Below are 16,592 nucleotides of genomic sequence, written 5' to 3'. Positions count from 1 at the left end.
CTTGGATTTGGTTTGACTTTCTTTAATTTAGGTATTTGGATAATTGATTTTGATTAATGTTGAACCCGTGCAAAATCAAAGATATCTGCTTCTTCTTCAACTCTCTCTCAGCCTCCATCTTTTCCCTGAAAAACACAAAACACGAACTGACCTCTGACCTCTAGGTTATTGGTTTTAAATATTTTTTTAAAAAAATTAAATAGGAATTATTGAAGCTTGGCTTAGACTATATGGGAGTGAAACACAAGAAAATGATGGGAAAGTTAAGAAGATTCTGCCGTGCGAGCCTTTTCAAAGGCGATTCTGACTTTGTTGGTGTCATGGTGGGTTAACCCTTAAAAATCTGTTTTTATTAATCTTAATTTTCTTATTTTTTTATTTTTATTTTTTTATTATTATTATTTTTTTTGTTAGTAAATGAATTATGAATGAATATTGGCCTCAGTGTTGTATCAATATGCCTCTCTTATTTTTTAGGTTTGATTTGTTCAAGTTTAGTTGAAGCTACTAACTCTGTTGGTTGACCAAATTTGTTGATTTAATGATTTTAGCATCATCTTCTTAAATCGTTTTCTAGGGAGGGTTTATTACTTTTACTTTATTAGTTATTGAAGAAGACTTTTGTTCATGTTAGGCACACATTCACGCAATGTTTGAACCAATCTTAGATGCCTAAACCGTTCTTTCCTTTTTTTGGGGTTTACAATAAATGGATTATAGGAATTCAAACCTAAAGTCTTTCTAGAGAGAAAATTGAATAACACCATTTACTTATCATTGGAGATGATGTTGTTCCTGTGATACAACCTCATAATTACGAATAGCTACTTTTCATCTATAAGGGCAGGAAGAGAAGATGTGGAAATTTGTGGTGCTTTGGTCAGCCAAAACTAAGTTACTAGTGAAGGATCTGTCAATTGCATGCCACAAAACCTACATAAGTTTGCATACTCCTAATTTGGCTTTCAATATTGGTCATTGTCCCTAGCAGGCGATACAGCAAGACTTCTTTTGCATCTCTCACGCCCATATGAACCACATTGTGAATGCCCTTTCTGTGTTTTTCTTACTTTCTCTTTGTTTATATTGCTCTTGGTATTGGAAATTTTTTGTATACTTCATTGTGTGTGTGATAAATTACAGTGGTTAGATGTTAAATACTTAGTAACTATTTATACATTTGTATTTTGTTTAAAGTTGTACTACAAGTTGAAGATTTTGGTTGGTGACTATGTTATTTGCTCCCCAAAACATTTGTAAAAATGCCTAAACCAAACTTTCCATCACTTAGGAAGTACAAGGAAAAAAATCTAATAGAAAACTTTCCATCCTTACTGAAAGTTATTTTGAATCTTAACTTCAATGTGAAGGGTTCACTGAATTTTTTCAGATAAGCTTTCACTTTGAGGAAAATATTTCCTATTAATATAGCAGTCCTACACTCCTATTGCTGAGTGCTCTGCTTATGGGGATATTTAGATTTGCTTAGGAATTTTGATTCATGGGAACTGTTTTTGTTAAGGTGGTGCTGTCTTTGTTAGAAAAAGAGGAAAAGGAAGTTTATAAGAAGCCTAAATCTGAGATAAAGAAAGGGTATTTATTTCCCCATTGTTACTTCCCAGAAATGCCAAAAATAACTGTTTCACTTGAACTCGGGACCTATATGGCTTGAATTGTTTAAGAACTTTGTATGTCTGAAGCAATTTAGTAATAATTTTCATTTTTTAATCCTACTTAGTTTCTGAAGATATTTTTTTCATCTATTCTTTGTTCGCCGATATCTATTTCTTTCAAATGGTAAATGTTTCAGTGACTCTACTTCTTTACACTATCAATGTTAAAGTTGTTCTCTATATATGAGTGAAAAGGCTCCACATGTGAGGCTGTACTAACACTAACATATATATAGTTTGAATGGGGCTCTCTTGATTTTCCTTATCTTATTGATGTAATTGAAATATTTAACTTTCTCATCATCGATGCAGAATTTCACAGTCTTCTCTTTGGTTATATTAGTCCTAACTTTGTATTGCTTTGTTCTGTTTATTTATTTATTTATTTTTTATTTTAAATCATTTATTTGTTTCTTTTGTTACAATTTTATATAGTGTTGAGGTTAAGGTGTATATGACCATATTTGCATTACAGCTAATTTCACATCATTTTTTCCTGGCTTACAGAGGGCTGAGACCTTGGGAATTGCTGAATTCCCAATACTAGGCTGCATTAGGAATATCCAAGTTGGGGTCAAAGGTACAATCTTTTCATCAAGGTAAACATATTACACATGTTTTTATTATTATTATTGTGAACAAAATAAATTAAAAACTTATTATTGTCACAATCTAGAATAATTTGTGCATCATGTATCATAAAGAGTTTAATTGTGATCATAAATAAAACTGTCTTGTTAATATATATTGGAAGACTCCTAGAATAACCTACCGTAGATGGGTGGAATCTCATTAAAAATCTGAGGTGAATGGGATGTATGATCCACCATGGTTAATAAATAGACTTTAACAGGCACATGAATCAGTAATGAAATTGGTCTGTCCAGTTCATGCTGATTTGTTACTGTGATGATTTCCTTGAAACTTCAATATTAATGAAATGGTAGTGAAGTGATTTGTGTTGTTGCCTTCCATTTCTTTGTGTATTGGCAGTATACACACACACACACACATTACACTTCAATCAATAACTTCCATGGGAACGTCCTGTAACTTCTGTTTATGTAAGAAATATGAAGTTGAAATCAAAAGCCGCTTTTAAGCAATAAATGAGTAATCCATCCAATGCCAGGTAACAATAAGAAATAAAGAATTGAAGGAAAATTCAAGTCTAAAACAATAAAGCTAATCAAAATCGTAGAAACCCCATAAGAGATTACCCTAAAGAAAACAAAATAATTTTCTCTCAAAGACTATTTCTTTGGCTACTGATTTTATGGCTACTAAATTGGATATGTCACTTGATGATCTTATTAAAAATAGAGGTTCCCGTGAGAGAGTTAGATAAGTAACAACTATTTGATTTAGTTTTATAGATTTTTGTAAATTAGGTATTTTGTTGTATATTTTCTTCTCATAGTGCTTATTAAAAGTGGCTGTATTGGATATTGCATGATGGTGGTAATGTTTTTTAGAGACTTTTAATTATTGATTTTGTCCTTTTCAATGTTGGGCTTTTCTGGGTTTTGCATGTAATGCTATTCTTAAAATTTTAGTTGATAATCTGTTTGAGTGATGAGGGGGGAAAATCAAACGTCTTGATTTGAATTATATGGAGTAGTAAGTATGGTTAAGCTATATATAGGTAAATCATTCCAAATTTTTGCAACATTCCCTGTTTTAATGTTTTAAAGATAAAATGTTAAGGATAGTCTTTAAAAAAAAAAAAACTATGCAGAGGGTTGTAATTTACTGCTTGAGTTTTTTAATCACATTTATGATGAGTATTTCTAATCATGGCTTTTGATTAAAATTTGATGGCCAAAATTGCACCATATTTGTCACAAATAAAAAGATATATGTTGCAACTAACAATGGCCAAACTGCTAATTGATGTACATCATTAAAATGTTGAATTTTGGTTAAAAGGCTGATATCAACCTAATTTTTAGCATCTTTCACAATTTTAAGTGAATACATTTAAATTTGTTCAAAAGTTAATTTTTATGCCTTACAGGGTTTTGAGGAGTATATAAATTTAATTCTAGATGATGCTGGAAAAGTCAACATCAAGAGGAAGAGCAAAAAACTTTAGATGGGTTCATTTTCCTTTACTTTTAATCTCCCAAATGTACATGCTTTGAACATGGTACATCTATTTTGTTATGGGTTGATTACATCAAAAAAAAAAAAAAAATGTAAAGGGTAGATTCTTCTTAAGAGATGCAACATAATAGCCACCTCTCTCTCTCTCTCTCTCGCAATAATGGAAAGTGATGATTTTAGCAATGGTGTAAATTGGCATTATGTTGCCTTTTCAATTCCATTAAGGTCTAGCATCTTTGTTTACTGGCAATGTTAGAATTTAGATACATCTTGGACATCAAGAATGATTAATATAATTTATGAAAGATATTTGATTGAATGAGTATGAAAACTATATTTGTGTAATTAATTGTATTGGATAGTATTTATATCAATTATATATTTTTTAAATATGATTTCAAGCTCTTGGTTATCACGATTTCTCAGTGCAAGTGATAGATTTTATTGGTTTGGTATATAAATTACACCATGATATTGATTTTTTTTTTTCATATTAGCGAAGTTATCAATAGTTTTCCCGTGCATCGCACGGGTTAGCGACTAGTTTCTCTAATTCTCTTTATTAATATTTACCCTGTTTTTGGCTTTATCCGGTGTTTGTGTTTTTTTTTTTTTTTTTTTTTTGCTGAATTATCCGGTGTTGGCATTGGTGGAAGGTGTTGGTGAGATTATTAATTGTCTTTTAGTGTTAGTGTTGGTGTTTTTTTGGTGAGATACAATAAATCCAAGTATCAAACAATCATAGTAATTAGTTGAACTAATTAATTTTGTTTGTTTGGGATATTAATTAACCAATAATTAATTGGGGAAAGCAACTAATAAACAATAATTAATAATTTAATTAACCAATACATTATAAAAGACAAATAAATTACATTATATTAGGCTAAACCACAATTAATAATTTTATAATTAATGAAACAACAATATAACAAATTATGGTTTATAAAAGACAAACAAATTAATGAAATAACGAAACAACAATACATTTGGGAAAAATTCCTGGAGCTGAGAGCCCCCACTGGAAAAAATTATGCTTTTTAAAGAACACCCTAGGAAAAATTCCTGGAGTCACACTGTTGTAGCCCAAATCATCCAAGCTTACTACCTAACTTTGAAGCTATCAATCCAAGTACTTGTGACCATGTGTCAGCTAACAACATAAGCAAGCTTGCCCAAACATCCAAAATAGAAGGGTTCAATGTTGTTGCAAATTGTTGAAGATACAAATTACTTAATTCGTCAATTGATATTTGGTTCAATGTGCATTAAATATCCCAAAAAAAAAAAAAAAGAAGGTTCAATGTGGTTGCAACAACCACTTATTGTGCGGAAGAGTGACAAAACTAATAGCACCCCAAATTTTACTGAAGAAGAAAGAACAAGTGAAGTTATTCTCTCTTTGATACAAGTGATCGTTGGTGTAGGACAAATTAGAAACAACCTATATACATGTGCTTGTGGTGTGCTTAAAGTTTAATAATACTTGTAGATTTAGGTATAGGGTCAGTAGTTTGAATAAGCTGCCGAGTGTGTTCTTCAATCAAGCATTATTGAGGAAATGGTTGTGGTATTTTGAAGAGGCAGGAGAGGAGATCAATTTTGTAGAAGAGTAAAGGTACTATGGCGTAATTTTTTTTTTTTTTTTAAAGAATAAATATGGTGTAATTTTTTAATTCCGAAAATAAACCTTCAATTACCGAAAAGAACGTAATGATACTATGGCGTTCGGTAAAAAAGTCAATCACAGAAAAGAGGAATCCTTAGCTTTTACAATGGCATTATTAAATGTAGCCCATGGGCTTTATCAGGAAAAAAAGAAAAGAAATCATGGGCCAACAAAAGAAAACATTTAGAACCCATCTTTCAAGTTCTTGAGAGACCCAATTAAATCACAAACAACAAAATCTTTAGCAAGAGACATGATGTTTGCAATGGTACTTTTTAAATCTGCCAGTCTACTAGAGTGGCATTCTCTACGTGGATTATACTTTTAAAGAGTCTTAATTTTTAGTTTAAGCAATGTTGGAATCCTAGATCTTTTATATGACAATTGGAGACTTTACTAGTTAAGTTAATTTGAATGCACACTTTTAAAAAGAATTCTATTAATAGAGAATTTAAGGAAACATTTGTCGGTTTAATAGACTAATATCATACAAACAAAACAAGGGAGGAGACTATTAATCATTTGCTTCTTTATTGTGGATGAGAATTTCCAAACAAGATTCCTTTTTGTTGTGAGAAAATTCATGGCATAATTGCAAACTCATTTCTTTTCTTACTTGAAAGGATAATTACAACACTTTTTTTTTTCCCTTTTAATTAAAATGTATGATAATTTTTTTTAATCAAAATGTAGGTCTATTAAAGTAATCTCCAATAAAACAACCACTAAGAGGAGTTAAAAAAGTGATGGCATTATCCAGGGCAAAGTAATAGCAGGAAAATGAATGTTATTGTAGTTCATATAAACCCGAAAGTCTCCCCAGAGAAGATTTTAAAACAAAGTATAACAGAAGAGCATTTATATATCCATGGATTACTAAGAACAATAGGCTCTGTGAAATTTGCTTGACATAAAACTTAGTCACATGATGGATTCCAAATATTTTTTCAAGTAAATCCAACTAGGAGGTTTTACACTATTTGTTTAACTCTAATTTTCCCACCTTCAAAAGTATATGTATAAGACTTGCTGAAACGTAAGACGGCATTTGCAGGGATAGAAATTATAAATTAAAATTTCAGATCTAATCACTACAGTATAACTGATACTAAATATTCAAAATATGTACAGCACAAAAGTCATTTTGTTAAGATACACTATACAAAAGGACTAGTCAAAATAAAAATCTCCTAAATCATTAGTAGGAGTTGGTGGGATCGTAGTCCGTGTCATCATCATCATCAAAAGATCCATGATCATGAATGTCATCAAAGAATTCATCACCAACAGTGGAATCTAAGGAATAAACAATATCCGAGCCTTCATCAAAAGATCCATCATCAGCAACAAATTCATAGTTATCAGTTGAATCATCGGGATGCCGCAAGACTTTAATCCGTTGAGCATATTTTCCCAAATTTCCTGACAGAGTGACATGGAAACATTTCCTTAGGTCAAGTGATTCGAGCTGAGGACAACCATCATGTCTGGCCAGCAAGCCATCATTCACCAGCTTATTTCCAATAATCTGGAGGTGGCGTAATTCAGGCATGTTCTTTGCAATAGCAACTGCCTCCTCATTACACTTTATCTGAGAAAGTCCATATGCAGCATACCACTGCTGATTCCATTTGATTGATTTCAAAAGAGGACAACAGCACCCCACAGCTTCTAGAGATTCTTTTGACAATGGACCTAGTGTAATGTCCAGCTCCTCCAATAATGGAAGTTTTGCAGCCACTTCACTCATTCCCTCATCCGAAATGCCATAGCAACATACAAGACGAAGGCATCTAAGCCAACTTGAACTGCAAAAATACCAAGGATGTGAAAAAAAAATGAACCGGGAGTAACAAACAGACAAGTAAATAAAAAAATGCGGAAGAGTTCTGCACCTACAAATTCCTTATTAGAGACAAATAGATTGAGCCCACCAAATTGTGAACTGCAGTAAGTCATCAAAGAAATATTCTTGAGGACCTCTAGTCCATTTTGATAGGTTTTTAGAAAATCAAGAGTCTCAAATAAAAAGATCATATAAATATGTTGGTGTGCTGTCTATTTTCTATTGTGCGCACAGAAATTGTTCAAAAAAAGCAAAACGCAACATATCTAGTTGGGAACATTCTCTAGGCCAAATCATCCAAGATTCCTACCTGAATTTAAAGCTATCAATCCAAGTACTTGTGACCATGTGTCGGCAGACAACATAAGCAAGCTTGCCAAAATATCAAAATCAAGAAAACTATTTGAAGTTTGTAACCACTCTGTAGAAAACAAAGGATACATATGTGCTCCTCAGCCCCCATCCCCCCAACTGAAAAACACCTTGCAGATAAGCTGATTTTTTTTTTTTTTTTGGGGGGAGGGGTGGGGGGGGGGGGGGAGTTGGGGGGGGAAGCATCCTTTAATATATGTTAACTAGAGCCTTGTAGCTCAACTAGTTGGCACCTTCTGGTGTTTCCACAAAGACATCCAAGGTTCAAATCCCCCATCCCCCCGTTGTAACTATTGAATTATCAAAAAAATAACAATACTATATAATGAGATTGAGATTGCATTTGTGGCACCATCTTAGAGAAATCACTTCTACACAAATTACACCTAATTATAATAGACTAAGATCGAAATAAATCACAAAAGCCTCATGGATTTTTAACTCTTTGATTTAAGGATGATGAAGTGAACCTAAATGTACATATAGTTGAACAATAGGTACTATTATGCAAAGTTCGTTTGAACAGTCAATTTGATCCAAATCACATTACAAATTATTGGAGATGCAAATTTACCTTATTAGTCAATTGATATTTGGTTCATTGTGTTTGAGTAAATTCATTTTGTAGTTGGTAATGATAAATGTATTCGGTTTTTTCATCACAAATGGTGTGGCGATCAACCATTAGGGAGATGCTTCCAGCTTTGTATGAGTGCTCTTTAGATAAAGAGGCATCGGTCGGTTCCATGTTGGTGAGTCATTCCGTGGGGGCTAGGAGGAGCTGGGGTGTGAAATTTCCCCGAGACTTTAATGACTGGGAGTTAGAACTGATAACTGCTTTCCTCAGTGCTCCAGAATCCAATATTCCCTCAAGAGAGGGACATTGATAAAATGTGCTGGTGGTTGAAGAGGTGTGGAGAGTTAAATGTCCATTCATAATATACTGCTTTAAGAGATCCATGTGATTTGATATTCCCTTAGAAGAGAATTTGGAGTGTTAAGCCCCTTGACAAATCTCTTTCTTTGGTTGGACTGCACCTTGGGAGAAGATCCTAACGTATGATGATCTCGTTAAGTGCAGATATATCATACATGCTAGTAGGGTGGTGCTGTATGTGTAGGTGTAATGGGGAGACGGTGAATTATCTGTTATTACACTTCATCGTCATGTCTGACTTAGAAAGCTTTATCTATTATGAATGGGACAAGGTGATCCATTATCCCCTTTATTGTTTGTCATTGTTATGGATGCTTTTAGTAAAATGTTGGATAAAGCTGTGAGGGATGGTCTTGTGTGTTTGTCATTGTTATGGATGCTTTTAGTAAAATGTTTGAAAAGGCTGGGAGGGAAGGGCCCATGTTGGGTGTTAGGATGGGTCCCACGGGTAACTCTTTGCACATGACCCATCTTCATTGATGACGAAGCAGAAGGGGACTTCATTTTTTTCCATACTCTATCTGGAGGCATTGGAACTGAAAATTGGATTTTTGGGGTTTGGGCTGAGAGAGAGAAACGTTTCTTTTTTTTTAAGAAGGATTCGGTTAAGGACTCACGTTAACAAATCTATTATTAGAAAAATTTTATTGAAAATTAAAAAAGTTATCAAAACTTTCTGATAAATTTTTTCTAAAATTGGCTTATTATTACGTGTCTTTAAGACATATATTAGTAAAATCCTTTTTAGAATGTCAGAGTCGGTACATATCGCCAAATCAGGGATATTTCATTTGTACTTTTTTTTTTTTTTAAAGGAGAAAATTTATAAAAAAAATTCTTAAACTTTTAAAATGTTTTATTAAAATATAAAAAAAATTTAAGAAACATTTTAATAGTTTATTGTTATGGATAAGTTTTACGTAGCCAAAGCTAAAGAAACAACCTTGAGGGAGTAAAATGATATTTTTTAAACTACAGGTAAGTAAAGTGTAATTAACGTTTTTTCAATCTATTCCTGTTATATTTCATGTTAAAGCAACATATCCTTAAATACCTTATCCCACCAAGTACCTTATTGTGATGGTCATTTCACAAGTACAAGTTCTTATAAGGTGAAGGGGCAAAGGCCGTAGTTCAAGTTTCCAAGAGCGAGTTTCACACATATACACTTAAAATATATTAAAATATGATTTCTATCTCAGATTAAAAAAAAAAAAAAAATCATGAATTTAACATACACCTCCTATCAAATTGTGTGAAAATAATTAACACAACATAGTAAAAATCTCTAGTGCGTAATAAAGTCAACAAAGTCCTTAACTTCTTGAAATTTCTAACTAATAAGAGCTTGAAAATGAGCCCACAACCTCATGAACTTTACAAACAAACGTACTTTCTACTAGAAACCCCCATGAACTATAAATCTTCTATCCTCTAGTGGTACCAACTGCATGATTTTCAATAGAACGCAAAAGCCGTAGACCATCAGCATTTGCAAGTATTTTGATTCCATTCTCTCTTGTTGATACAGCGAGTGGTATCCCTTCCTTGTTAAATCAAATGCAACGCAAAAGCCGTAGATCATCAGCATTTGCAAGTATTTTGATTCCATTCTCTCTTGTTGATACAGCGAGTGGTATCCCTTCCTTGTTAAATCAAATGCAAGGACAAGCCTAAAAGATATTCAATCGTAAAGATTAATAATAAGAGGGTTTCAAAATACTGCCAAGCACATCAAGAAAAGGACTGCCATAGGCATTACTAGTAATCCACCCTTTGCAGAAGTAGTTGTCAAGATGTCAACATTGTTTGTCCCAAAATTTTATTTGAAACTCATCACCAGTAGCCAGGAACCGTTTCTTCATTGTATCAAATTGCACAACCCCCACAGACCACTTCCAAAGAGCATTATATACACGTTTGATAGCCCCGTCATTTTCATTCCATTCCACAAGGTATGATTCTCCTTCTTCACTAGTCCCACATGAGAATAGGTTATGATGAACACAATAAAAGAATTATGATATAAGTTGAAAAGATGAACTGTAGGAACCAAAACCGCACAGCCCTATGCATTATTAGGGTGTGACAATTAAGATTCACATTTCCCATTTGAAAAAAAAAAAAAAAAAAAAGAAGAAGAAGAAGAAATGAATAGTGCCATTTTCAGTACCAAGAAAATAGCAATATATATTAACCACATGGATTATTAATGAAAGCAAGGAAAATACTTCAGATGGAAAGAAAAAATCTGAAATGTTAATTTGACAAAACAAAAGCGATGAAGAGAGGGAAAAAAGAAATCTTTCTCCTCAAACTCTTTTGCAAAACTTTGTTCTGCATGAGCCCCCTATGCATGCATAGCCTTTGTGTATAATAAGTGCACCGAAATATTTAGGTAAAGCTGCTAAGCTTAACAATAAAATAGGCAGAACCTGAGGCATGAGTTACAAGCCTTGAATGTCTCTCAGAAAAGTTAAAAGAAAACTGTCAACTAGAAAAAGTGCAAATAAAACAACTGAATACATAAATGTTTTCCTAATGATGAGGGAACATGACGTAGAACAACCACACTAACAATAGAATAAAAGATAAACCCTAGGATTCAGCCCCTAAGGGCTGCTTTGAGTCAGCACCAAGTAAACTGGAGTCGGCACCAGTGAAAGAAAACACACGTTTATTTTTAATTATTCTCAAAAAACTGTCTTACAATAATCGCAAAAAGTGTTTAAATAGCTAACAATAAAAATGCATAAAGAAACCCTAATCATTAAATGCTTGGGCTTGCTTAATTTCAAGCCCAATAACTAGTATGCTCCATCCATAAGGCCACAGGTTGGGCCGTCTTCTTTTTGCTCTTCCTCTTATACGTGCGTGTAATTTGGGGCTTGTACCTCGTGTCCGCACCAACTCCCCCCGGGTGAGAAGAACTCGACCCCGTCGAGTGGAAATCTGAAGAGCTCTGATAGTACTCCAGCAAATCAGGATCCAGTCGCAGTAGCTCATCTCGAGTAATCCATGTGCAATCAGAATCTGGTCACCCTCACCACTGAACTAAGAAACGGTGAACTCCTCCAACCCTGGTAGAAACAATCTGCTCATCTAAAATAGCATCAATAGATTCTTTATGTGCATAGGGAAAATTTAAGGGTAAAGGAGTGGGAATAGGGGCATCAATAGGATTAGGGAAAGACTCATCAAAAGGGATATCAGGAATAGTTGTGGGGCTTTTATAAGCAACTAGATCCTCAATATTAAAGGAGGAGCTAATACCATAATCATGAGGAAGGTCAATGACAGATGCATTTGGGCCCATTCGTTTCAATACCTTGAATGGTTTGGCACTACGGGCCTGCAATTTCTTAACGGTCCCAGAGGGAAGCCGTTCAGGTCGAATCCGAATCATGACATAATCCCCTACCTAAAACTCTGCATGACGTCGATGAGTGTTAGCATGAATTTTATATTGAGAATTACTTGCCTGAATTTTTTTGCGAATCTCATTGTGCAAATCATGAATATGTCGTGCAAATGCCTCAGCAGACTCAGAAATCCTAACATGTGGGGACATGGGCAAAAGATCTAAGGGCTTCCTAGGTGTATATCCATGCACAACCTCAAAAGGACTAGCACCTATAGATCTATTAACAGAGCTATTATATGCAAGTTGGGCTACCAGGAGAATAGAATCCCAATTCCGATTGGCTTCACCCACTAGACACCGAAGGAGGTTGCCTAGGCTAGGATTAACCACCTCAATTTGAACATCAGTTTGAGGATGAAATGCTGTGGAAAATTTCAATTTGGTGCCCACTAAATGCCACAAGGTCTTCCAAAAATAACTCATGAAGCGAACATCCCTATCAGACACTATGGTTTTGGGAAGACCATAAATTTTGACAATCTCATCAAAGCAGAGTTTTGCAATCTTAGAAGCATCAGAGGTCTTAGAACATGGTAGGAAATGAGCCATCTTGGAGAAGCGATCAACAACTACTAGAATGGAATCATGCTTCCTAAAGGTGCGGGGCAAACCTAACACAAAGCCCATACTCACATCCTGCCACGGGCGATCTGGCACAGGTAGAGGTGTGTACATGCTAGTGTTTTGCTTGCGATGTTTGGCTAGTTGACATGTACGACACTGACCAACTATCTTGGCAACGCCCCTCTTAAGACCAGGCCAATAGAATTGACGTTCCACTTCCTCAATTGTCTTGTCTCGGCCAAAATGACCTGCAAGGCCTCCCGCATGTATCTCCCAAACTAGGAAATCTCTCACTGAAGACCGAAGGATACATAACTTGTTGGCCTTGAACAAGTAACCATCTTGAAGGGTATAATCATCCAAGATTGGCTGTGGGGCATTACTTAGGCTAGTGTAGAGGTCCCCAAAATCTGGGCATGACTCATAATCATCCTTGAGTCGTTCAAACCCAGTAACCTTAACACTCATGATGGATAGCAAAGACACCCTTCGACTTAGTGCATTAGCAGCCTTATTCTCAATTCTCGCCCTATGCTTCACTACAAAGTGGTAGCGCTGCAGAAATTCAACCCAACTACCGTGCCTAAAATTCAGCTTCTTTTGGGAATGGAGATAGCACAAAGCTTCATGATCAAAGTAGATAACAAATTCTCAAGACAACAGGTAATGGCACCAATGCCAAAGAGCTCGAATAATGGCATAAAACTCTTTGTCATATGTGGAGTACTTTTGCTTAGCGTCATTCAACTTTTCACTGAAATAAGCAATTGGGTGACGCTCTTGACTAAGTACTCCCCCTATACCAATACTTGAGGCATCACATTCCACTTCAAAAGGCTTGGTAAAATCAGGGAGACGCATGACAGGTGCCTTAGTCATCTCTCGCTTTACCTCATTGAAAGCCTTAGCAGCAGCTTTAGTCCAAACAAACTCCCCTTGTTTCATGCAGTCAGTGATGGGGGACATAAGGGTACTAAACCCCTTGATGAATCGGAGATAAAAGGAAGCAAGCCCGTGAAAGTTTCGAATTTCATGGATATTTTTGGGCTCGGGCCACTCCACAATTGCTTGAATCTTTTAGGGGTCGGCAGAAACTCCCTCAGAGGACACTATGAAACCTAGGAAGACGACTCTATTAGTGAAGAAAGAACACTTCTTGAGGTTGCCATATAGACTCTCCTTCCTAAGGGTAGTACAAACTTGAGTTAGGTGGTCTAAGTGTTGCTCCCTAGACTTACTATAGATGAGGATGTCATCAAAGTACACAACCAAGAATTTCCCTATAAAAGGCTTGAGCACTTGAGTCATCACTCTCATAAAGGTACTAGGAGCATTGGACAATCCAAAAGGCATCACCATCCACTCATATAAACCATCCTTCGTCTTGAAGACAGTTTTCCACTCATCACCCGAACGAACCCTAATTTGATGATAGCCGCTTTTTAAGTCTATCTTAGAAAAGATCATTGCTCCAGCCATCATATCTAACATGTCATCCAACCGGGGGATCGATATTTCACAGTGATCTTGTTGATGGCATGACTATCAACACACATCCGCCAAGTTCCATCTTTTTTGGGAGTTAAGAGTGCAGGGACCGCACAAGGACTCATGCTTTCACGTACAAAACCCTTCCTAAGTAGTTCTTCTACTTGCCTTTGCAACTCAGCATGCTCTGCAGGGCTCATCCTATAATGAGGCAAGTTAGGTAGGGCCGCTCCAGGCACAAAATCTATGGCATGTTGTATGTCACGCATGGGTGGCAAATGATCGGGGAGTTCTTCAGGGAAAACATCCTTAAATTCCTAGAGCACTAACCTCACTTCTTTAGGTTGCTCCTCACTGGTCTCTCCACGTAGTTCCCTGGCAACTAAGACAAACACAGTGGACTCTTGAATTGCTACCCTTTCATATGCCCTTGGGCTTATGATGTTCAGGCCTTTCGCCTTTGGTGCTTCTGTCTTCTTGCTCATGCCAATTGGCTTGGGTTTCAAAGGATTGAGCACAATCTTCTTACCTTCAAACATAAATGAGCAAGAATTGGATCGCCCATGAAGGGTGACATCCAGATCATACAGCCAAGGTCTACCTAAGATGATATGCCCTACATCCATGGGAATTACGTCACACCATATTTCAGCCTTGTAGGTGAGGAATTGAAGTGGGACAACACATCTTTCTTTTATGGCTATGGAGGAAGTATCCACCCAAGAAACTTTATATGGGTTGGGGTGTGGGGTCAATTTCAAGCCTAGGCGGGAAACAACGTTAGAAGACACTGCATTAATGCAACTTCCACTATCTATGATAACCTTTGCAAGTTTTGTCTCCACACTTAGTGTAAGTTTGAAAGATGGCACTCCTTTGCCAATCATCAGTGTCTCTTTACTCTGCCAAGGCACACCTTACCACATTCACTCTAGGGACACCAAAGTTCTTGGAGTCATCAACTTGGGGAGAAATGGCTCTAATGCATGCGAGATAGCTAGGATCATCTTCCCATTCTGCTTCAACATCTTGGGTTTCTTCAACATTTGGATCATACACCAGCTCCTCAACATCTTCTACCTTTTCATCACCCTCTTGAATGACAAGGGTCCTAGAGGGACATCTAGCAGCAATGTGTCCAACCCCATTGCATTTGAAGTATTAGAGGCGAGAGCCCAATCTTGAAGGCTCATTGACCACACCTTTTCCCTTGTCCTCTTTTTCTATTGGGGTGCTATTGGGGTTGACCTTAGGGGGTAAGGCAAGTCTAGATTTGCTACCAAAAGGTTGAGGGTTGGAGGGAATACTTCGGGGCTCAGAACGTCGCCAAAAGATAGATTTGGATGCTAATTCACAATTCCTAGTGAGGTCATATGCTTCTCTTAAGGTAGTGACTCCTCGGGTGATAATCTCACCTAGTAGGTTAGCATTTAAACCTTTCTTAAACCTATTGAGTGTGACAACCTCTTTCTCGACTATTCGAATTCGCCTCTTGAACTCCTTGAACTTTTCTATATACTCAGCCACAGGAGCAGTACCTTGCCTTAGGCAATCCCATTCCTCAAGGAGGGAGCTCCTATAAGTTGAAGGAAGATAATTCCTTGAGAGTGCACCCTTCATCTCAAGCCAATCAGTAATGGGGGGCTTATGTCGTCGCCTAATGCTATCCTCAAGGTCCTCCCAGAAAAGGTCTGCTCTTCCAATTAACTTCATCCTATCATACCTCACTTTCTTATTCTCAGCCCAATGGTAGTAGTCAAAGAATTTATCCATCTGACATAACCAATCAGTGAAAACCCATGGGTCTAGGTAGCTGTCAAAGGTGGGTGCTTCTATCTTTTCCTTGAACATTCTATCATCATAATCCCTAGGGTCGTTGTGATTATAGTGATCATGTTCAAAGTTTGGAACCCTATGAAAGTAACCGTGGTGATTTTGCCTAAGCAGGTTATCTCCTTCATGGTTAACGGTCTCTCTTTGAGATGCTTCAATTTGATCAACCCTATCCATTAAATTACGGACATTTTTTGATAGGTCTTCTATGGTTTGCTCTAAGGAGGACCTAGACTCAGAAGTGGATTGATATTCAGAGTTTGACATGATGCGACCACTACGTAGATGCATGCACACTATATTTATAAATGCAATTGAGATTCACAAAAGTTCAAGTAACCAATTCTCAATTTAAAATTAGGGTCAGGCAAGAGTGCATGTGAAGAAATTGCAGTCAAGTAGTGACAGAGTTCACAATATTGAGAGATAGCCCAAATAAAAGTCAATTTCCAATAAGCTTCACAATTAATAATGAGGATCAAATATTTCAAAGGTTTTTTTTTTTTTTTTTTTTTTGAAATTTTAGAATGGGTACAAAGCACAGATAATAAAATAGCTAATTTGAGCACAAAATGGGTAGGCCAATGGTATATGGTGGGATATGCACATAAAAAATATAAAGATAATATTTCAATGAGACAAAACTGAATCCACCAAAAAGAGAGTAAAAACCGTACCCT

At 36.0% G+C, this 16,592-nt stretch overlaps 2 protein-coding genes across 2 annotated transcripts in view; both read right to left on the bottom strand.

The window, feature by feature from the left end:
• Window positions 1–6,566: 6,566 nt before the first annotated feature.
• The window catches only part of LOC126725765 (putative F-box/LRR-repeat protein 23), a 57,683-nt gene continuing 47,657 nt past the window's right edge, over window positions 6,567–16,592 (bottom strand). The window contains exon 3 of the mRNA XM_050430681.1: window positions 6,567–7,256. Coding sequence (XP_050286638.1) covers window positions 6,647–7,198 — 552 coding nt within the window. The 5' untranslated portion in view covers window positions 7,199–7,256 and the 3' untranslated portion in view covers window positions 6,567–6,646. The remainder of the gene's footprint in view (window positions 7,257–16,592) is intronic.
• LOC126728091 (uncharacterized) lies at window positions 13,669–16,179 on the bottom strand. Its single transcript, XM_050433962.1, has 4 exons — window positions 15,282–16,179; window positions 15,001–15,173; window positions 14,410–14,903; window positions 13,669–14,011 (listed from the first exon to the last, which is right to left on the bottom strand). The coding sequence occupies exons 1-4, from the start codon at window positions 16,177–16,179 to the stop codon at window positions 13,669–13,671; spliced, it is 1,908 nt and encodes a 635-aa protein (XP_050289919.1).

Source organism: Quercus robur, chromosome 5, assembly GCF_932294415.1.
Source record: "Quercus robur chromosome 5, dhQueRobu3.1, whole genome shotgun sequence".
In the NCBI taxonomy this organism is placed as follows: domain Eukaryota; kingdom Viridiplantae; phylum Streptophyta; class Magnoliopsida; order Fagales; family Fagaceae; genus Quercus; species Quercus robur.
Note: the sequence above shows the minus strand (reverse complement) of the source record. Positions and strands in the feature narration are given on the sequence as shown.